General features: G+C 48.7%; 1 protein-coding gene across 2 annotated transcripts in view; it reads right to left on the bottom strand.

Annotated features, from left to right (window-relative positions):
• ppfia3 (PTPRF interacting protein alpha 3) overlaps window positions 1-23,643 on the bottom strand; it is a 97,109-nt gene that overhangs the window by 22,882 nt on the left and 50,584 nt on the right. Inside the window, exons 11-18 of one of the 2 annotated variants that reach the window (XM_067974452.1) lie at window positions 23,295-23,357; window positions 20,728-20,813; window positions 19,212-19,359; window positions 11,790-12,016; window positions 10,049-10,289; window positions 6,662-6,810; window positions 5,018-5,181; window positions 23-116 (exon numbers count right to left, since the gene is read on the bottom strand). In XM_067974452.1, the coding sequence (XP_067830553.1) occupies window positions 23-116; window positions 5,018-5,181; window positions 6,662-6,810; window positions 10,049-10,289; window positions 11,790-12,016; window positions 19,212-19,359; window positions 20,728-20,813; window positions 23,295-23,357 (1,172 nt within the window). The remainder of the gene's footprint in view (window positions 1-22; window positions 117-5,017; window positions 5,182-6,661; window positions 6,811-10,048; window positions 10,290-11,789; window positions 12,017-19,211; window positions 19,360-20,727; window positions 20,814-23,294; window positions 23,358-23,643) is intronic. The other variant, XM_067974453.1, reaches the window with a different exon arrangement.

Consider the following 23,643-nt stretch of genomic DNA (forward strand, 5'->3'; position numbering starts at 1 on the left):
TAATAGTAACGCAGAAACTTACTTTTTCTTATTTCTCCGGTCCTTGTCTACTGGACCCCCCAATTTCGAGAGTCCCAGAGGGTCTTGAGGGGACATCTCCGTGTCTGGCGTCCCAGCTGAAGAAGAGACACAATACAGTCCGTTAGCCTCCTGTACCTGGGGTAAAGAGAGAGAGCGGCTCGGGATTTGCGAACATCTAGATCACACGCACGGTTCCAGGGCGTGCGCTCTGTTCTACTTTCCAGCCAGCGCCCGGTGACTGGGACGGACTGGAAGGAACACGATACACTACAAACACGTATACAGCCTGAGTTCCATCACAGGGCGAGAGAGTCAAAGGAGTTTACAGCAGAGGAGGCCATTCGTTCCATCGTGTCTGGGCTGACTTGTTGCTAAAGGAATCCAAAATTCATGGCACTACCCATAAGCCCTGGATATCCCTGTGTTTCGCTCACAAATGATTTGTGCTCAAATCCCTCTCCCCCTCCCTATCTCCGTAACCTCCTCCAGCCCTACAACTCTCCGAGATCTCTGCGCTCCTCCGATTCTGGCCTCTTGCGCATCCCTGATTTTAATTGCTCCACCATTGGCGGCCGTGCCTTCAGCTGCCTAGGCCCTAAGCTCTGGAATTCCCTCCCTAAACCTCTCCGCCCCTCTCTCTCCTCAAAACCTACCTCTTTGACCAAGCTTTTGTGGCTAATGTGGCTCGGAGTCTAATTTTGTCTGATTACACTCCTGTGAAAGTGAGGAACTTAAAGTAATTAATATTAGTAAAGAAAAAGTACTGAAGCAAATAATGGGACTAAAAGCCGACAAATCCCCTGGACCTGATGGCCTACATCCTAGTGTTCTCAAAGAGGTGGCTTCAGAGATAGTGGATGCATTGGTTATGATCTTCCAGAATTTCTTAGATTCTAGAATGGTTCCAGCAGATTGGAAGGTAGCAAATGTTACCCCGCTATTCAAGAAAGGAGGGAGAGAGAAAACAGGGAACTACAGGCCAGTTAGCCTGACATCAGTCGTTGGGAAAATGCTGGAATCCATTATTAAGGAAGTGATAACAGGGCACTTAAAAAATCATAATATGATTAGGCAGAGTCAACATGGTTTTATGAAAGGGAAATCATGTTTGACAAATTTATTAGAGTTTTTTTGAGGATGTAACTAGCAGGGTAGATAAACGGGAACTGGTGGATGTAGTATATTTGGACATAGAAACATAGAAAATAGGAGCAGGAATAGGCCATTTGGCCCTTCGAGCCTGCTCCGTCATTCAATATGATCATGGCTGATCTCTATCTCAATACCATATTCCCTCGCTCTCCCCATAACCCTTGATGCCTTTTGTGTCCAGAAATCTATCTAGCTCCTTCTTAAATATATTCAGTGACTTGGCCTCCACTGCCTTCTGTGGTAGAGAATTCCACAGGTTCACCACCCTCTGAGTGAAGAAATTTCTCCTCATCTCAGTCCTAAATGTCCTACCCCATATCCTGAGACTGTGACCCCTCGTTCTGGACCCGCCCCTGCATCCAGTCTGTCTAGCCCTGTCAGAATTTTATATGTTTCAATGAGATCCCCTCTCATTCTTCTAAACTCAAGTGAATACAGACCGAGCAGACCCAACCTCTCCTCATACGACAGCCCTGACATTCCAGGAATCAGTCTGGTGACCCTTCGCTGCACTCCCTCTATGGCAAGTATATCCTGTCTTAGGTAAGGAGACCAAAACTGCACACAATACTCCAAGTGTGGTCTCACCAAGGCCCTGTATAACTGCAGTAAGACATCCTTGCTCCTGCTTAAATCCTCTTGCAATGAAGGCCAACATACCATTTGCCTTCCTAACTGCTTGCTGCACCTGCATGTTTGCTTTCAATGACTGGTGTACAAGGACACCCAGGTCCCTTTGTACATCAACGTTTCCCAATCTATCACCATTTAAATAATACTCTGCCTTTCTGTTTTTCCTTCCGAAGTGGATAACTTCACATTTATCCACATTATACTGCATCTGCCATGTATTTGCCCACTCACTCAACTTGTCTAAATCGCCTGAAGCCTCTTTGCAACCTCCTCACAACTCACAATCCCACCTAGATTTGTGTCGTCAGCAAACTTGGAAATATTACATTTGGTTCCCTCATCCAAATCATTGATATACAATGATTTTGGCACAAATCATTGGACTTGCAAAAGGCACCCGATAAGGTGCCACTCAAAAGGTTGTTACGCAAGATAAGGGTTCATAGGTTTGGGTGTAATATATTAGCATGGATAGAGGATTGGTTAATGGACAGAAAACAGAGAGTAGGGATAAACGGGTCTGTTTCAGGTTGGCAGGCTGTAACTAGTGGGGTGCCGCAAGGATCAGTGCTTGGACCTCAGCTATTTACAATCTATATTAATGACTTAGGTGAAGGGACTGAGTGTAATGTATCCAAGTTTGCTGATGATACAAAGCTAGGTGGGAAAGTAAGCTGTGAGGAGGACACAAAGAGTCTGCAAAGGGATATAGACAGGTTAAGTGAGAGGGCAAAAAGGTGGCAGATGGAGTATAATGTGGGGAAATGTGAGGTTATTCACTTTGCTAAGAAGAATAGAAAAACAGAATATTTTTTAAATGGTCAGAAACTATTAAATGTTGGTGTTCAGAGAGATTGGGGTGTCCTTGTCCACGAAACACAGAAAGTTAACATGCGGGTACAGCAAGCAATCAGGAAGGCAAATGGTACGTTGGCCTTTATTGCAAGAGGTTGGCATACAAGAGTAAGCAAACCTTGCTACAACCGTACAGGGCTTTAGTACAGTTTTGGTCTCCTTACCTAAGGAAGGATATACTTGTTTTAGAGGCGGTGCAACGAAGGTTCACTAGATTGATTCCTGGGATGAGAGGGTTGTCCTATGAGGAGAGATTGAGTAGAGTGGGCCCAAATTCTCTGGAGTTTAGAAGAATGAGAGGTCATCTCATTGAAACGTATAAAATTCTTACAGGGCTTGACAGGGTAGATGCAGAGAGGCTGTTTCCCTAGCTGGAGAGTCTAGAACTAGGGGGCATAGTCTCAGGATAAGGGGTGGGCGATTTAGGACTGACGTGTGGAGGAATTTCTTCAGAGGGTGGTGAATCTTTGGAATTCTCTGCCCCAGGGGGCTGTGGATGCTCAGTCATTGAGTATATTTAAGGCTGATATCTATGGCGAGCAAATGGTAAAAAGTTAAAAACAGTGGATGTCCAAAGGAACCTAGGGGTTCAGGTACATAGATCATTGAAGTGTCATGAACAGGTGCAGAAAATAATCAATAAGGCTAATGAAATGCTGGACTTTATATCTAGAGGACTAGAGTACAAGGGGGCAGATGTTATGCTGCAGCTATACAAAACCCTGGTTAGACCGCACCTGGAGTACTGTGAGCAGTTCTGGGCACCGCACCTTCGGAAGGACATATTGGCCTTGGAGGGAGTGCAGCGTAGGTTTACTGGAATGGTACCCGGACTTCAAGGGTTAAGTTACGAGGAGAGATTACACAAATTGGGGTTGTATTCTCTAGAGTTTAGAAGGTTAAGGGGTGATCTGATCGAAGTTTATAAGATATTAAGGGGAACAGATAGGGTGGATAGAGAGAAACTATTTCTGCTGGTTGGGGATTCTAGGAGTAGGGGGCACAGTCTGAAAATTAGAGCCAGACCTTTCAGGAGCGAGATTAGAAAACATTTCTACACACAAAGGGTGGTAGAAGTTTGGAACTCTCTTCCGCAAATGGCAATTGATACTAGCTCAATTGCTAAATTTAAATGTGAGATAGATAGCTTTTTGGCAACCAAAGGTATTAAGGGATATGGGCCAAAGGCAGGTATATGGAGTTAGATCACAAATCAGCCATGATCTTATCAAATGGTGGAGCAGGCACGAGGGGCTGAATGGCCTGCTCCTGTTCCTATGTTCCTAAGTATATCCTTACCTAAGAAAGGATATACTTGCCATAGAGGAAGTGCTGCAAAGATTCACCAGACTGATCCCTGGGATGTCAGGACTGTCACATGAGGAGAGATTGGGTCGACTCGGTCTGTATTCACTCGAGTTTAGAAGAATGAGAGGGGATCTCATTGAAATATATAAAATTCTGACAGGGCTAGACTGGATGCAGGGAGGATGTTTCCCCTGGCTGGGGGGTCCAGAACGAGGGGTCACAGTCTCAGGATACGGGGTAGGACATTTAGGACTGAGATGAGGAGAAATGTCTTCACTCAGAGGGTGATGAACCTGTGGAATTCTCTACCACAGAAGGCAGTGGAGGCCAAGTCACTGAATATATTTAAGAAGGAGCTAGATAGATTTCTGGACACAGAAGGTATTAAGGGGTATGGGGAGAGAGCGGGAATATGGTATTGAGATTGAGGATCAGCCATGATCTTATTGAATGGCGGAGCAGGCTCGAGGGGCCGTATGGCCTACTCCTGCTCCTATTCCTTATGTGAAGCACCTTGGGACGTTTCACTACATTAAAGGCGCTATATAAATGCAACTTCCCATTGTTGTTGCTTCAAAAATTTATCCAATCTTTCCTTAAAAGATTCTGCCTTGACCACGTGTGTACCAAAGAATCCCATGCTCCAACAGTCCTCTGCATTAATCCCTACACTATGATGTGGTAGAATCTCTCATCCAGGGAAGCAGCGAGGTCCCTCAGACTTCTTGTCTCAGTGGGGGGGGGGGGGGGGTGGAGTTCGAGTCTGGGGGGGGGCGGGGGGGACTGTCCAGCCTTCAGATTTGTTGTCCGTGTCGTGGGGGGGTGGGGTAGCCAAGAGTGCAAATCTGGGGACCGCCCATCACGGAGTCGCTGCCTCAGTCAGGGGAAGGGGGCAAAGGCCAACCTCCTGTGCAGTGGATTGGTGGGAGGAGAGGCAGGCAAAATCGAGTCCAGTCACCTTTGACCCAGGTCCCCGTGCCCAAACCCCCCAAACCCTCCAGTCCCAGCTCTCCAGGGTGAAACGGGATTATGGCTGTGGGGATCGCACCTTGTGACGAAGGCTCCCTCACGCCGTGTCCCAGGCGCCCTTTCTCTTTCTTCCCAAACAGGCGGCCAATGGATGACTTGATGCTCTTCTTCTTGGGGACCTTGTGCAGGGAGTCCTGGCTGCTGCTGCTGCTGCTGCCCAGCCCGTCCTGGAGAGCTGACAAACTGGCAACGCCACAAAAATATTACACGTTCAGTCATTCAGATATAACCACCACCCCCCCAAACCGGCACCTCTGACCGAGGTCTCTCACGGCCCCACAGCCTTCACTGGGCGAAAGTTGTCTACAACTCATCAGCAACAAAACCACAATAAAGTAATCAGGGTCCTTTTTTTTCCTTAAAAATATAATTATCTTTTTTGTTGCCTTTTATCTCCTTTCCTCCTCTCCTGAAGGGGTTCAATCTTGCCGAGGTGTCGTGGATGCCAGCTAGTACCTTACACCAAACCGCCAGCAGCATAATCACAGAGGCACAACACGCGGGGGCCCTGTGCCAGGGTGGGTATCGATACTCTTATTTCCCCACGTGATGAGCTGTTGATCCTGGCTGTAGAAGGTGGCAAAATGAACCCTAGCACCTGCCAACAGAGAGGGAGTCACCCAGAGCTCCGGCAATCGGCCTGGGATCGGTTCCCTGCGCTCCCCTCGCCCCCATTACTGGGGAAATGATGTGTGGCGGAGGGGGGCACTGAGGAGAGGGAGTTTTGATAAATCGACACTGGGGCAGTTTTAAATCCATATATTAAAAAATTGCATAGGCTCACGGACACTATACAAACAAATGCCACGTGTTGTCTCCAAAGCTGTCAGATTTGCCCCGTACAAAACTTGCTATTAATACCAAAGAAACCAGCACAATAAAACGCAGTCCCATTCCCCACAAACGGTAGAAACACATTGTGCATCTCGTCCATTATCCAGAGACGGTCACTGAAGGAACATCACTGCGGTCACAGTAACTCCAGGTGCCTCCGCTACACATACCACAGGTTCAGAGACGACACCCGCCCATAATTTGCGGCATGACTGGGCTTCCGATCATTCTGACATTACATAGAATGTACAGCACAGGACCGGGCCATTCGGCCCAACTGGTCTATGCCAGCATTTATGCTCCGCACGAGCCTCCTCCCTCCCGACTTCACCTCACCCGATCAGCATATCCCTCTATTCCTTTCTCCCTCGTGTACATATCGAGCTTCCCCTTAAATGCATCTACGCTATTCACCTCAACCACTCCTTGTGGGAGCGAGTTCCACATTCTCACCACTCTCTGAATAAAGAAGTTTCACCTGAATTCCCTATCGGATTTGTTAGTGACAATCTTATATTTACACAGTTCTGACGAAAGGTCTTCGACCTGAAACGTTAACTCTGTTTCTTTCTCCACAGATGCTGCCTGACTTGCTGAGCTTCTCCAGCATTTTCTGTTTTTATTTCAGATTTCCAGCATCCGCAGTGTTTAGCTTTCGATTTATATTTGCATTTTGATCTGCCCCACAAGTGGAAACATCTTCTCTACATTTACCCGATCAAACCCCTTTCATAATTTTAAAGACCTCTATCAGCTCACCCGCCCCCCCCTCCCTTCCTTCTCTTTTCTAGAGAAAAGAGCCCCCGCTGGTTCGGTCTGTGCCACTTACCTGCGGACCTCTCGATTGTCATCCAGAGCGCTGGCCTGCAGAGCCTGGGTGACCCTCTCCAGTCGGACAGCCCGGGGCGTCAGAGGCGGGGACGTTTCGCACTGGATGATAGCCTTATCCTCGCGCGCATCCTCCTTGGTGAGGGAATTCTGGGAGAGGAAAAAGCATTCACCCGTTAATAATCTACTGGTAAAGAGGCAAAAAGTGACAGATTTGGAAAACTGAACAACTTCCCTTGTTGCACCCGCTAAGTATCGAGTGTTCCCAGGCTCAGATACAAAGACCAACTCTGCTACATAACTAGTTAAAGCAACACCCACTTTCAGACCAGGCACAGAATGGTCCCAATCCATGGGCTTTTCTCATTGTTATCTCATATAGGTCTCAGAAGAAGCACTCTATTCACAACAGTACATTTCCAGTTTGTTATCATTTACCAATATAACCTCGCTTATGATTGCCGAAACAATTGATATCACACCTAATGAAAACCCATCAAGACCAACCAAGCTCATGGCCCTGTAGAGGTTTATTTTGCCTTTTCCATGATTAAAGGGTTAACTGCCCGAGTACATTGTAGAAAGTAATAATTCCCAATCCAGGTGACAGATGCGCACAATTTTGCTCCTTATGTTTTCATGCCATCCCAGATGGTTAGCACCGAAACTGCAGTTAGGTTCTATAAAAGGCAAATATCCCATCCATCCAGCTGAGGACTAACAACAACAGCAACAACCTGCATTTATATAGCGCCTTTAACTAGTAAAACATCCCGAGGTGCTTCACAGGAGCGATTATCAAACAAAATTTGACACCGAACCACATAAGGAGATATTAGGATAGGTGTAGGTTTTAAGGAGCATCTTTAAGGAGGAGAGGGAGATGGAGAGGTTTAGGGAGGGAATTCCAGAGTTTAGAGCCTAGGCAGCTGAAGGCACGGCCGCCAATGGAGGGGCAATTAACACTGCGGATGCGCAAGAGGCCAGAATTGGAGGAGGGCAGGGATCTCGGAGGGTTGTAGGGCTGGAGGAGGTTTCAGAGATAGGGAAGGGCGAGGCCATGGAGGGATTTGAAAACAAGGATGCGAATTTTAATATGAATGCGTCGTCGGACCGGGGGCCAACGTAGGTCAGCAAACAATGTAGGACTATGCAAAGAAGGAGCAACATAGAAGCCATGTGGTTCTTCCATGGACCAGGACATTGAGGTCCTAATTTGGAAAGGGCAAATCGACTTATCCACCCACAAACCTCCTCTGTACTGAGAAGCCTCACAATAAGTGGCCGTGGCACAGTAGGTAGCACTCTTGCACTCCACAGACTTCAGCACATAATCCAGACTGACACTCCCAGTGCAGTACTGAGGGAGTGCTGCACTGTTGGAGGTGCTGTCTTTCAGATGAGACGTTAAACAAGGCCTCGTCTGCCCTCTCAGATGGACGTAAAAGTTCCCACGTCCCTATTTCGAAGAAGAGCAGGGGAGTTCTCCCCGGGGTCCTGGGCCAATATTTGTCCCTCAACCAACACAACTAAAAAAAAAATTATTATCTGGTCATTACCACATTGCTGTTTGTGGGATCTTGCTGTGCGTAAATTGGCTGCCCCGCTGCCTACATCCGAGCAGTGGCTACACTTCAAAAAAGTACTTCAATGGCTGTAAAGCGCTTTGGGACGTCCTGAGGTTGTGAAAGGCGTTATAGAAATGCAAGTCTTTCTTCCTTTTAGGTCATCGAGCAGGTCAATTCAGGGTCAACCACTGAGAGGTCCTGAGAGGAGATGGGGACTGGGCTGCATGGCACGGGCTGGGCGTGGAGTGCCTGCTGTTTGGGGGGGCGAACATCAAACCCGTGATAGAGTGGGGGAGCGAGGGGGCGGAGCGATACCGGCCGGACTGCGGACCCTCCAGCATCCCGCTGCCCACTCGACTTTAAAAGACTTGAGACAGAATGCTACGGCAAGTACATCTCGCTAGTCTGAAATGGAATGAAGGTGATACAGACGGGCCATGCTTTTAACTGTGACTTGATAAAGATATCAGTGAAAAAAATGGGAATGTTCATACAATCAAATTAGTGAACGTAATACCAGGTGGCACATGAGATTATCTTTATGTGGAGCTGATTATATGGCCTTGATTTTATCTAGAACATTTAATATATTATATACCTCAAGAGAGAGTCTAACCACCTCCCCTTGACATTCAATGACATTACCATCGCCGAATCCCCCACCATCAACATCCTGGGGGTCACCATTGACTAGAAACTTAACTGGACCAGTCATATAAATATTGTGGCTACAAGAGCAGGTCAGAGGCTGGGTATTCTGCGGCGAGTGACTCACCTCATGACTCCCCAAAGCCTTTCCACCATCTACAAGGCACAAGTCAGGAGTGTGATGGAATACTCTCCACTTGCCTGGATGAGTGCAGCTCCAACAACACTCAAGAAGCGAGACACCATCCAGGACAAAGCAGCCCGTTTGACTGGCACCCCATCCACCACCCTAAACATTCACTCCCTTCACCACTGGCGCACCGTGGCTGCAGTGTGCACCATCCACAGGATGCAATGCAGCAACTCGCCAAGGCTTCTTCGACAGCACCTCCCAAACCCGCGACCTCTACCACCTAGAGGGACAAGGGCAGCAGGCGCATGGGAACATCACCACCTGCACGTTCCCCTCCAAGTCACACACCATCCCGACTTGGAAATATATCGGCCGTTCCTTCATCGTCGCTGGGTCAAAATCCTGGAACTCCCTTCCTAACAGCACTGTGGGAGAACCTTCACCACACGGACTGCAGCGGTTCAAGAAGGCGGCTCACCACCACCTTCTCAAGGGCAATTAGGGATGGGCGATAAATGCTGGCCTCGCCAGCGACACCCACATCCCGAGAATGAACAGAAAGAGGTACCCCATTAACCACTTCCTCCCTGGACTGTACTGCTTGGACTTCTCCAATGGTTTTGTCAAAGCTCATCCCCTTTACACAGGTTTCTTGCTTTCTTTTTTCGCTTTCCTTTTCTTCTCTTTCTTTCTTTCTTCTAAAACTCATGGGCTCGACAGTCTGTTCTGCTGATGCATCGTAGCATTTTATTTACTTTTTAGGAACGAATTTGGCTTTATAACTTAAATGGACTATTCCGATGCTCTCTTGGCATTGGCCGGCCTCCCATCATCCATCCTCCGTAAACTTCAGCTCATCCAAAACTCTGCAGCCCCGTATCCTAACTCGCACCAAGTCCCGTTCACCCATCATCAGCCCCCCCCCGCCCCCCCCCCCCGTGTTCGCTGACCCTCATCGGCTTCCGGTCCGGCAACGCCTCGATTTTAAAACACTCCATTCTCGCGTTCGAATCCCTCTGTTGGATGGTGGAAAACTTACCGTGTTTCCGACACTGAGCCGATCACCCTCTCGGGCGGGGCTGTGAGGCACCAGTCTGGGTGTGGAGTGCCCGCTGTTGGGGGGCGAGGGGCTGGCAAGCGTCGAAGCCGTGACGGAGTGGGGGAGCGAGGGGCCGGAGCGGTACCGGCCGGACTGCGGACCCTCCAGGGTCCCGCTGCCCACCCGACTTTCAATCTCTTCCGCTCTCAGTTCCGTCGTCTCCTTCTCCTCTTGAATCATTCTGAAAGTAAACAAACGAGGAATTCACCAACAACAACAACGTGCATTTATATAGCGCCTTTAATGTCGTAAAAAACAACTAAAGGCGCTTCAGGCGTTATCAGGCAAAATTTGACACCGAGCCACCCTAGAGAGAGATCAGGACAGGTGACCAAAAGCTTGGTCAAAGAGGTAGGTTTTAAGGAGCGCCTTAAAGGAGGAGAGACAGGCGGAGAGGTTTAGGGAGGGAATTCCAGAGCTTAGGGTCTAGGCAGCTGAAGGCACGGCCGCCAATGGTGGAGCGATAAAAATCGGGGATGTACAAGTGGTCAGAATTGGAGGGGCGCAGAGATCTCGGAGGGTTGTAAGCCTGTTACCTGTTTGCTATCAAAATTCTGCAGGTGGAACTCATTCCTTCACTTATTACAGTAGCAGTTATGCTGTGTTGCTGCAGCTGACACATCCCCTCTGTGTCTCCGGCAGGGTTGGGTAACGTACTATAATCGGGCACTACTATTCCTCTTTGGGACCCGGGTTCACATGCAGCACCAACAGAGGGCATGAATCATAGCATCATACAGCACAGAAGGAGGCCATTCGGCCCGCTGTGTCCGTGCCGGCTCCAAGGAGAACAATCCCAGCTTTCCTAGTCTCTCCACATAACTGAAGTAAGTCTGCTCCCCTGCAAAGCCTCTTAACAAAAGTAGTTTGGAAAACCGCACTCTAAAATCCTTGGGGAAATAAAGAGAGAGAGAGAGAGAGAGAGGAATAAAAAGAGAGAGAGGGGAATAAAAAGAGAGAGAGAGAGAGGAGAAGAGAGAGAGGAGGGAAGAGAGAGAGAGAGAGAGAGGGGAATAGAGAGAGAGAGGGGAATAGAGAGAGAGAGGGAAATAGAGAGAGAGAGAGAGAGGGAAATAGAGAGAGAGAGAGAGGGAAATAGAGAGAAAGAGGGAAATAGAGAGAGAGAGAGAGAGGGAAATAGAGAGAGAGAGAGGGAAATAGAGAGAGAGGGGAAGAGAGAGAGAGGGGAAGAGAGAGAGAGGGGAAGAGAGAGAGAGGGGAAAAGAGAGAGAGAGGGGGCAATAAAGAGAGAGAGAGGGGGCAATAAAGAGAGAGAGAGAGAGAGAGAGGTGCAATAAAGAGAGAGAGAGGGGCAATAAAGAGAGAGAGAGGGGGCAATAAAGAGAGAGAGAGAGAGGGGCAATAAAGAGAGAGAGATGGAAATAGAGTGTGTGAGAGAGTGTGTGGGGGAGAGAGTGAGTGATTGTATGTGCTGTCTTGGTATTGCATCGAACCCATGCTGCACCGTGACTTAGGAAGACTTAATGCTATCCCTGGGTCCCCAGAAAGGAAACATTTTTATTCACTCGTGAGTTCATCAGCAGGTTGCTATGTACACACACATTAATACATACACATACTTACTCCCACACTGAAACATAGTCACTAATTAATGGAAAACACTGCTCGATGGTGTCTAGTACTGTTCGAACGGCCAGCCCGTTTCAGATGATACTCTCACCGTATTTCTTTGTTGATGGCCTCCAGCTGTTCCTGAAGCATCAGGGCGAGTGTCTGGACATCCGTTTGGCCACTTGGGGACAGGATGTCAGCGGAGCTGAATATCGTCTCCCGGTCCTCATCATCAATGTCCGAGCCATCCACGTCACTCTCAAAGGCTTGGGCTACATTGGCCAGGACGTTGGCCTGCTGGGCACGCTCCCATTCCTGCTCATTCAAGGTCTGCACCTGATCATGAAAGGCAATATATAAGTAGCAGAATTTATTCCCAATGAGTGGCGCTTGTACGATTTTACAGCTCCCTGACACACTCACACTGCACGAGATCCAACTCCCTGACACACTCACACTGCACGAGATCCAACTCCCTGACACACTCACACTGCACTAGATCCAACTCCCTGACACACTCACACTGCACTAGATCCAACTCCCTGACACACTCACACTGCACTAGATCCAACTCCCTGACACACTCACACTGCACTAGATCCAACTCCCTGACACACTCACACTGCACTAGATCCAACTCCCAGACAGACACACTGCACGAGATCCAACTCCCTGACACACTCACACTGCACTAGATCCAGCTCCCAGACACACTCACACTGCGCTAGATCCAACTCCCTGACACACTCACACTGCACTAGATCCAACTCCCTGACACACTCACACTGCACTAGATCCAACTCCCTGACACACTCACACTGCGCTAGATCCAACTCCCTGACACACTCACACTGCGCTAGATCCAACTCCCTGACACACTCACACTGCGCTAGATCCAACTCCCTGACACACTCACACTGCGCTAGATCCAACTCCCAGACACACTCACACTGCACTAGATCCAACTCCCAGACACACTCACACTGCACTAGATCCAACTCCCAGACACACTCACACTGCACTAGATCCAACTCCCAGACACACTCACACTGCACTAGATCCAACTCCCTGACACACTCACACTGCACTAGATCCAACTCCCTGACACACTCACACTGCACTAGATCCAACTCCCTGACACACTCACACTGCGCTAGATCCAACTCCCTGACACACTCACACTGCGCTAGATCCAACTCCCTGACACACTCACACTGCGCTAGATCCAACTCCCTGACACACTCACACTGCGCTAGATCCAACTCCCAGACACACTCACACTGCACTAGATCCAACTCCCAGACACACTCACACTGCACTAGATCCAACTCCCAGACACACTCACACTGCACTAGATCCAACTCCCAGACACACTCACACTGCACTAGATCCAACTCCCTGACACACTCACACTGCACTAGATCCAACTCCCTGACACACTCACACTGCACTAGATCCAACTCCCAGACACACTCACACTGCACTAGATCCAACTCCCTGACACACTCACACTGCACTAGATCCAGCTCCCAGACACACTCACACTGCACTAGATCCAACTCCCAGACACACTCACACTGCACTAGATCCAACTCCCAGACACACTCACACTGCACTAGATCCAACTCCCTGACACACTCACACTGCACTAGATCCAACTCCCTGACACACTCACACTGCACTAGATCCAACTCCCTGACACACTCACACTGCACTAGATCCAACTCCCAGACACACTCACACTGCACTAGATCCAACTCCCAGACACACTCACACTGCACTGGATCCAACTCCCAGACACACTCACACTGCACTAGATCCAACTCCCTAACACACTCACACTGCACTAGATCCAACTCCCTGACACACTCACACTGCACTAGATCCAACTCCCTGACACACTCACACGGCACGAGATCCAACTCCCTGACACACTCACACTGCACTAGATCCAACTCCCAGACACACTCACACTGCACTAGATCCAACTCCCAGACACACTCACACTGCACTAAATCCAACTCCCTGACACACTCACACTGCACTAGATCCAACTCCCAGACACACTCACACTGCACTAGATCCAACTCCCAGACACACTCACACTGCACTAGATCCAACTCCCAGACACACTCACACTGCACTAGATCCAACTCCCAGACAGACACACTGCACTAGATCCAACTCCCTGACACACTCACACTCCACTAGATCCAACTCCCAGACAGACACACTCACACTGCACTAGATCCAACTCCCTGACACACTCACACTGCACTAGATCCAACTCCCAGACACACTCACACTGCACTGGATCCAACTCCCAGACACACTCACACTGCACTAGATCCAACTCCCTGACACACTCACACTGCACTAGATCCAACTCCCAGACACACTCACACTGCACTGGATCCAACTCCCAGACACACTCACACTGCACTAGATCCAACTCCCTGACACACTCACACTGCACTAGATCCAACTCCCAGACACACTCACACTGCACTAGATCCAACTCCCAGACACACTCACACTGCACTAGATCCAACTCCCAGACACACTCACACGGCACTAGATCCAACTCCCAGACACACTCACACTGCACTAGATCCAACTCCCAGACACACTCACACTGCACTAGATCCAACTCCCAGACAGACACACTGCACTAGATCCAACTCCCAGACACACTCACACTGCACTAGATCCAACTCCCAGACACACTCACACTGCACTAGATCCAACTCCCAGACAGACACACTGCACTAGATCCAACTCCCAGACACACTCACACTGCACTAGATCCAACTCCCAGACAGACACACTGCACTAGATCCAACTCCCAGACACACTCACACTGCACTAGATCCAACTCCCAGACACACTCACACTGCACTCGATCCAACTCCCAGACACACTCACACTGCACTAGATCCAACTCCCAGACACACTCACACTGCACTCGATCCAACTCCCAGACACACTCACACTGCACTAGATCCAACTCCCAGATACACTCACACTGCACTAGATCCAACTCCCAGACACACTCACACTGCACTAGATCCAACTCCCAGACAGACACACTGCACTAGATCCAACTCCCAGACACACTCACACTGCACTAGATCCAACTCCCAGACACACTCACACTGCACTAGATCCAACTCCCAGACAGACACACTGCACTGGATCCAACTCCCAGACACACTCACACTGCACTAGATCCAACTCCCTGACACACTCACACTGCACTAGATCCAACTCCCAGACACACTCACACTGCACTAGATCCAACTCCCTGACACACTCACACTGCACTAGATCCAACTCCCAGACACACTCACACTGCACTAGATCCAACTCCCAGACACACTCACACTGCACTAGATCCAACTCCCTGACACACTCACACTGCACTAGATCCAACTCCCAGACACACTCACACTGCACTAGATCCAACTCCCAGACACACTCACACTGCACTAGATCCAACTCCCAGACACACTCACACTGCACTAGATCCAACTCCCAGACAGACACACTGCACTAGATCCAACTCCCAGACACACTCACACTGCACTAGATCCAACTCCCTAACACACTCACACTGCACTAGATCCAACTCCCAGACAGACTCACACTGCACGAGATCCAACTCCCTGACACACTCACACTGCACTAGATCCAACTCCCTGACACACTCACACTGCACTAGATCCAACTCCCTGACACACTCACACTGCACTAGATCCAACTCCCTGACACACTCACACTGCACTAGATCCAACTCCCAGACAGACACACTGCACTAGATCCAACTCCCAGACACACTCACACTGCACTAGATCCAACTCCCAGACACACTCACACTGCACTAGATCCAGCTCCCAGACACACTCACACTGCACTAGATCCAACTCCCAGACACACTCACACTGCACTAGATCCAACTCCCAGACACACTCACACTGCACTAGATCCAACTCCCAGACACACTCACACTGCACTAGATCCAACTCCCAGACACACTCACACTGCACTAGATCCAACTCCCAGACACACTCACACTGCACTAGATCCAACTCCCTGACACACTCACACTGCACTAGATCCAACTCCCAGACACACTCACACTGCACTAGATCCAACTCCCAGACACACTCACACTGCACTAGATCCAACTCCCTGACACACTCACACTGCACTAGATCCAGCTCCCAGACACACTCACACTGCACTAGATCCAACTCCCTGACACACTCACACTGCACTAGATCCAACTCCCAGACACATGCTGGGAGAAAGAGAAAAGAAAATCATCAGGTTACACTTCAGTAAACGAATCAGGCTCAGAGAACTGACCTGTGCTCCAGACAGGAGGCTGCTGACACTCACTGTCTAGCCTTACATGTGACGAGCGACTATAGGAGGGAGGGAGGCAGGGGTCAGGGTCCATGGAACCGGGAGGCCAGGCAAGCCCTTTCCAGGTTTCTGTCAACGTTGCTCTCCAAATGGAGTGCGCATGGGGCTATCCCAGGTCAATAGTACATCACGGGCACCTCCCCCTTAAACATCGTGGCCACCTCCCCTTTAAACGAATACCATTATCGACACAACCAGAAACATCGGGGGGGGGAGGGCGGGGGAAGAAAAACTGAATTAAACGAAAAAAGAAACCTTGCTTTTGTATTTGTTGAAGAACATCCAAATCCCGACATGAAATCTTTCTGCGGGAATTGGGCAGTGACAGTCCGTGCTATCGCAGGTATTGAAAGTAGTACTGCTCGCATTCAGAATGTAAAAGGGACGCAAGGCTACTAAATGTTAGTGTTGAACACAGGCTGCCTCCAGCCTTCCTGCGAATGACCTCACTCTGCTGTACAGTGCTGGAGGTCATCAGCACTGACTGGGAACAGCCTGTTCCACACTAGCAAGCACGAGATACGTAACACAGAAAGCCACTGATCTGTACACTTACGTGCTGCAGAGTCCGTACGAAAGCAGGAAGAGAGGGGTGAGAGAGTGAGAGAGAGAGAGAGACACACACGGCCTGTTAACATTTAGTAACATAAAGAACAAGAGTGGGCCATTCAGCCCCTCAAGCCTGCTCCTCCATTCAATTAGATCATGGCTGACCTGTACCTCAACCCCATTTACTTGCCTTTGCTCCCTATTCCTCGATGCCCTTACCCAACAAAAATCTATCAATCTCAGTCTTGAAGGCTCCAATTGACCCCCAGCACCCACAGCCTTTTGGGGGAGAGAGTTCTAGATTCCCACTATCCTTTGTGTGAAGAAGTGCTTCCTGATTTCACTCCTGAAAGATCTAGCTCTAATTTTGAGATTATGTCCCCCTTGTTCTTGATTTCCCCCACCTGAGGAAATAGTTTCTCCGTATCGACCCTATCGAATCCTTTTAACATTTTAAACACCTCAATCAGATCATAAGAACATAAGAACATAAGAAATAGGAGCAGGAGTAGGCCAATCGGCCCCTCGAGCCTGCTCCGCCACTCAATAAGATCATGGCTGATCTGATCCTAACCTCAAATCTAAATTCATGTCCAATTTCCTGCCCGCTCCCCGTAACCCCTCAATCTTCTAAACTCAAGGCGTATATTTCACAACGTTGGTTTTCAAACTTCTCCCCAAGGTTCTCCAGAGCTACTACCCTCTGAAGACTGAAAGGCCTTTTGTGTTTTTACAGTCTGCATCCCAATTCTTTCATGTAACAAGAAGATGATGAAGAGAGCTTCCCTCTCGATTTCTGAAGGAGAATGAAACAAACGGACTTAATACGCCCCAACCTATGAGGATTTGTGCCTGCCTCCTCCCCTCCCCTCAGTAAATGACTTCTGCTTCAGGGAGGGGAAAGGCAGGGATATCAGCACCTCCTCAATCTGAGGCAGAAATGTCGACCCCATACAAGCCAATGCCCCAACAGGTAGCTGGACAAGCAGCAGGAAGCTTGCCAGTACTTTGTACTGGTAGGTAGTGTGGGTTAAGCTAGTTAAACCCCAACAGGACCTGCGCTGCCCTAAGCTTTAGTTCATGCCAACCAGCACCCGAACCTCGGGCAAACAGAGACGCCACCTGTGTGAATTCCTCAGCAGTTTTATTTGGAGACTCTTAAACATGGCGATGGGTTCCTGCACGTCTTTAAGATAATCGGCAAAAAAGAGGGGGAGATGAGGAGAAATGTTTTTTTTACGCAGCGAGTTGTTACGATCTGGAATGCGCTGTTTGAAAGGGCGGTGGAAGCAGATTCAATAGTAACTTTCAAAAGGGGAATTGGATAAATAATTGAGAAGGAGAAATTCGCAGGGTTATGGGGAATGGGACTAATTGGATAGCTCTTTCAAAGAGCTGGCACAGGCACGATGGGCCGAATGGCCTCCTTCTGTATGATCTGTTTGTATGATTCTATTCTATTCCACATGGCAGACATCCAGCTGACCAAAAACAATTCTCCAATCTATAGGAATTGGTTTATTGCCTTGTCACTCATTTGCTATCACTGCAACTAACCTGTGTCGATACAGGGCTACACACACATGGTTTAGTAAACTAATTCCACTGAAAAAATTGCTGTTTGAGGATGTCACCTTCAGCTTCAGAAAGTAGCTGATGTTCAGAATCATGTTTGAGCCAATTTCAAAGAGCGTTTTGAGACCCAATACTTTTAACTGACAGTGGCTGTTCATAGAATCAAACAGCACAGAAAGAGGCCATTCAGCCCATCTTCCCTGTGCCGGCTCTTTGAAAGAACTATCCAATTAGTCCCCGCTCTCCCGCTCTTTCCCTGTAGCCCTGCAATTTCTTTTCCCTCTTCAAGTATTTATCCAATTCCCTTTTGAAAGTTATTATTGAATCTGCTTCCACCGCCCTTTCAGGCAGCGCATTCCAGATCATAACAACTCGCTGCGTAAAAAAAATTCTCCTCGTCTCCCCTCTGGTTCTTTTGCCAATTATCTTAAACCTGTGTCCTCTGGTTACCGACCCTCCTGCTGATGGAAATAGTTTCTCCTTAATTACTGAGTCACCAAAAAATCTAATCGGGGATTCAGGAGAAACTTCTTTAGCCAGAAAGAAGAACTTGCTACCACAAGGAGTAGTTGAGGCGAATAGCATAGATGCATTTAAGGGGAAGCTAGATAAGTACATGAGGGGGAAAGGGATAGTTTATGCTGATAGGGTTAGATGAAGTAGGGAGGGAGGAGGCTCGTGTGGAGCATAAACACCGGCATAGGCCTGTTGGGCCGAATGGCCTGTTTCTGTGCTATAAATTCTATGTACTTCTATTTACTCTATCAAAACCCCTCATAATTTTGAGCACCTCTTACTAAATCTCCCCTTGATCTTTTCTGCTCTACGGTTATTCACATGTTTCTGAAAACAGCCCAGTGTAAAATAACGCAACGCTCGGTAGCGACACCTAGTGCTGCGAAACATTCACTGCTGACGAAGCTTTGTAAACGGGATTCTGGAGCCCGAGAGACTTTAAGTGCTCAATCCCTCATTTTACCTTCGAGGGGTCATCCTTAAGTGCTGCCCACCGTCCTTTGTGGGGTCTTCGAAGGACCCCCGTGGTGCTATAGATGTCCACGTGGCTGCCCATGGGAATGCCGGAGCTGTGGGAGTAACGCAGCTCTGACGCACTGCCCGGGAGTGACCTGTTATTCCAAATAATAAATAAATAAACAGCAGTGCAATGGATAAGAAGACCCGAGTCAGAGAAAAACTGTGTATTTTTTAATATTTATGGAAGGAAAGAAAGGACTTGAATTTATATAGCGCCTTTCACAACCTCAGGACTTCCCAAGGCGCTTTACAGCCAATGAAGCACTTTTGTCATTGTTGTAATGTAGGAAATGCGGCAGTCAATCTGCGCACAGCAAGATCCCACAAACAGCAATGTGATAATGACCAGATAATAACCAAATATTGGCCAGGACACCGGGGAGAACTCCCCTGCTCTCCTTCGAAATAGTCCCATAGGATCTTTTACGCCTGCCTGAGAGGGCAGACGGGGCCTTGGTTTAACGTCTCATCTGAACCTCGGCACCTCCGACAGTGCAGCACTCCCTCAGTGCCGCACTGGGAGTGTCAGCCTAGATTTTGTGCTCAAGTCTCTGGAGTGGGACTTGAACCCACGACCTTCTGACTCAGAGGCGACGGTGTGTGGACACCTGTTTCACTGCAGGGCATGGCCTCTCTGGGTTGGGGTAGAACTCACAGTCCTTGTCAGTGGGTTGGAAATGGCCATTGGTCAAGAGCTGTTCACAGAAGGAGACACCGGGTTAGAGTTTCCTTTATGGGCGCCCAATGAGGCTCCTACCTGCTGGCAGAGTCTTTGGTATTAGAGACCCCCAGGAAATCCCCATGGTGGTTGGGGGGGGCCCCGAGGGCAGAGACCCCCGTTTCCACTTCCAACAACAACTTGCATTTATATAGTGCCTTTAATATAGTGAAACGTCCCAAAGCGCATCACAGGAGGGTCATCAGATCGAATGTGACACCGAGCCACATAAGGAGATATTAGGACAGTTGACCGAAAGCTTGGTCAAAGAGGTTGGTTTTAATTAATGTCTTAAAGGCGAAGAGAGAGGTAGAGAGGTTTAGGGAGGGAATTCCAGAGCTGAGGGCTGAGGCAGCTGAAGGCACGGCCGCCAAAGGAAGGCACATCCGGGGAATGTCAATTCCTCAGGAACAGTGAATAGGAAAATCCGAGTGGGGGGAAAAAGCCTGTTTTACTGACGTGAGAAGGCCATGCGCCTGGAGGATGGACCAATGGCAGTCGTGGGGGGGCCGGGCGGTTGGAGGCAGGAGGTCATGTGATGAAACCTCCAGGAATCGGCCCAACCAGAGTTGGCAACCCTAGTTACTTATCTGCTCGGAAGGAGGATCACAGACCTGGGAGCAATTCAACTTGTTGCTAACGGCAGGGGTGGAGGGGGGGAAGTGGCTAACTCTTTCATCTCTCCAACTTTGGATTGAAAAACATATCTGGTGCCAGCGTGATCGCAGTATATTCCTTTTACCTTGAATACGCATCGCGAATACCGGTCTTTGTTCTCAACTGTTCCAGCTCCGTCTGCATCCTCTCCACCTCCGCCATTAACTGCTCCTGTGAGGAGAAAACAGTTACTCACCGCACACCAAAATACCCGAGATAATAAAACGGTCAACCCAACTCCGCTAGGGTGGATTCAAAGGCACGTTTGTCAACATTCATAGAACCTTCCGGCAAAACCCAGAGAATATCATCAAGCAAACATGCAGGGCGGTGGTAGAAGTGTCAGTCTTGGCTCAGCGGGTAGTACTCTGACCTCTGAGTCAGAAGGTCACGGGTTCAAGTCCCACTCCAGAGACACGAGCACATAATCTAGGCCGACACTCCAGTGCGGTACTGAGGGAGTGCTGCACTGGTGGAGGTGCCGTCTTTCGGGTGAGACGTTAAATCGAGGACCCGTCTGCCCTCTCAGGTGGACATAAAAGATCCCATGGCACTATTTCGAAGAAGAGCAGGGGAGGTGTCCTGGCCAATATTTATCCCTCAACCAACATCATTAACAAAAACAGATTATCTGGTCATCATCACATTGCTGTTTGTGGGATCTTGCTGTGTGCAAATTGACTGCCGCGTTTCCTACAAATCAACAGTGACTACACTTCATAAGTACTTCATTGGCTGTAAAGCGCTTTGGGATGTCCTGAGGATGTGAAAGGTGCCATATAAATGTAAATTCTTTCTCTGTTTCATTGCTTAGGTAACTAATGCAAGTTGTACAGAGCAACCTGTGCACCTCTGAGTACCAGCAATGGGCAGGTCTGTGTTATATTCCGCACATGCAAAACCAAGTATAGCTCTGTAAACACCTGAACAAATATTTAGTCAGTTAAATAAAACGTCAAAGGCACCGAACACACATTGGAGCTCAGTGCGGCGCCGGGAGCATTTCAGTGAAATCCACTCCAATTGCCTTTCAGAGCAACGACCTACAGTAAGGAACAGGAGGAGGCCATTCAGCCCCTCGAGCCTGTTCCGCCATTCAATCAGATCATGGCTGATCTGCACCTCAACTCCATTTACCCGCCTTTGCTTCGTATCCCTTGGTCCCCTTTACCCAACAAAAATCTCTCGATCTCATTGCTGAAAACTCCAATTGCCCCCCCCAGCATCCACAGCCTTTTTGGGGGGGAAGAGAGTTCCAGATTTTTTACTACCCTTTGTGTGAAGATGTGCTTCCTGATTCCACTCCTGAACGGCCTAGCTCTAATTTTAAGTTTGTGCCTCCTTGTTCTGGACTCCCCCCACCAGAGGAAATAGTTTCTCTGTATCTACCCTTAAGGGCTCACGTGCGGGAGAGTTATTTGATAGTGGGCATGAGTGGTATGTTTGAAAAAGCCTTAAAATCGTAACAAGTTGATGCCTTCTTTACAGTGCCAGACAAGTATAACGGGCGTGTGCGTGTGAACGCCATTTGCCCACCTGGCCGTTTTAAGTTAATAAAATTAAAAATCATTGAACGAATAGCATTTCCCCACCAGAGGGTATGGTTTCTCCCTATCTGTTCTATTGAATTCTTTTAAACATTTTAAACACTAGTTGGAAGACCAGTTGGCATTAACCGTGGAGAAAGAGCAAGCAGCAGAGCAAGAGGTGCAGATCCTGCCGCACGATGGTTTCTCCTTTTGTTTACTTTCACACGGAGAAGGAGAGTAAATGCATCGATCGCCTCGGTGACTCATTCAGTGAATGGGACAAATGGTTTCCTTTGAACAAATGCAGGTCATTGCACAGAAACCCACGTATAGGAAGCCTGGTGCGCTCCATCACACCAGTGGTGTGAGGCACCACGTAACCCTCCTCACAGTCAGAATCCAAGGGCAGTCAGTCCCGACACAGACACAGTCAACAGCGGGCAAGTTAGTCCGCTAATGACAGCTCGAGGTGCCAACCCTCCAGGATTGCCCTGGATTCTCCAGGAATTAAATACTAATCTCCAGGACACTGCTGGGAGCAAAAAAAACCAGGAGAAAAATCGTAGGGGCAATAAAAAAAAGTGTTTTAAAAAAAAAATCTTTGAATACTTTTGCTTATTAGTTACAAAAATATTGGACATGGGAAAAAGTGCTGTTTGACTGACAAGCCAAGAATCATCCAATTGGGTAATGAGTTTATTCACTTTCCGATTGGCCGTGGGAGGGCAGGGCACCGTGAGGATGGAAATGTCGGGCGACCAATGGCGGGAGCGTGGGGGCGGGGCGATTGGAGGCAGGAGGTCATGTGATGAAACCTCCAGGAATACGTCCAGCCAGAGTTGGCAACCCCTAATGATGGGCCTGGACAGTCGCCATCACAAAAGATACAATCGGCAACAGGGTAATGGTGGACACAGTTTGGTTGACGGGACAGTCAGTCCCATCACAGCCACATTCAATGGGTAAATCAGGCCTGTCACTTGATTGCTCGGTAACTCCCTGTGCAAGCAACAGGTTTTCATCATGCCATATAGGATTCTGAGGCTCTGGGCCTACCACAGAAGGACTTTGCGTTACTTTTGGCCGTACGCAGCCCAAATGGAGAAGTGCAGACTGGAAATACCTTGTTCAGCAGCACTTCTTCCTGGACTTTTTTGATGTTAGAGAGCTCCTGACTTAGTGTATTCTACAAGGCGAGGGGTTAAAGGGGGAAAAAAAGAGACAGAAAAGGAAAGGCAGATATTAGAATATCTTAGCAGTCAGACAACGGAGCAGAAAGATCCACACGAAATGTACAGCAGACAAAAAACATTACAGAGACAGCCAACCCATTGTTCCTATTTCAGTGTGCCTAAAACAAGTACATGGATGTGAATTCCCGGCCTCATTGTACTGTATACATCTCAGCAAGTGTACTCTCACCGCCTTCTGCATGTACTCGGCCCATGTGCCCTCACTGGCTTCTGCAGATC

Source organism: Heptranchias perlo, chromosome 40 (genome assembly GCF_035084215.1).
Source record: "Heptranchias perlo isolate sHepPer1 chromosome 40, sHepPer1.hap1, whole genome shotgun sequence".
In the NCBI taxonomy this organism is placed as follows: domain Eukaryota; kingdom Metazoa; phylum Chordata; class Chondrichthyes; order Hexanchiformes; family Hexanchidae; genus Heptranchias; species Heptranchias perlo.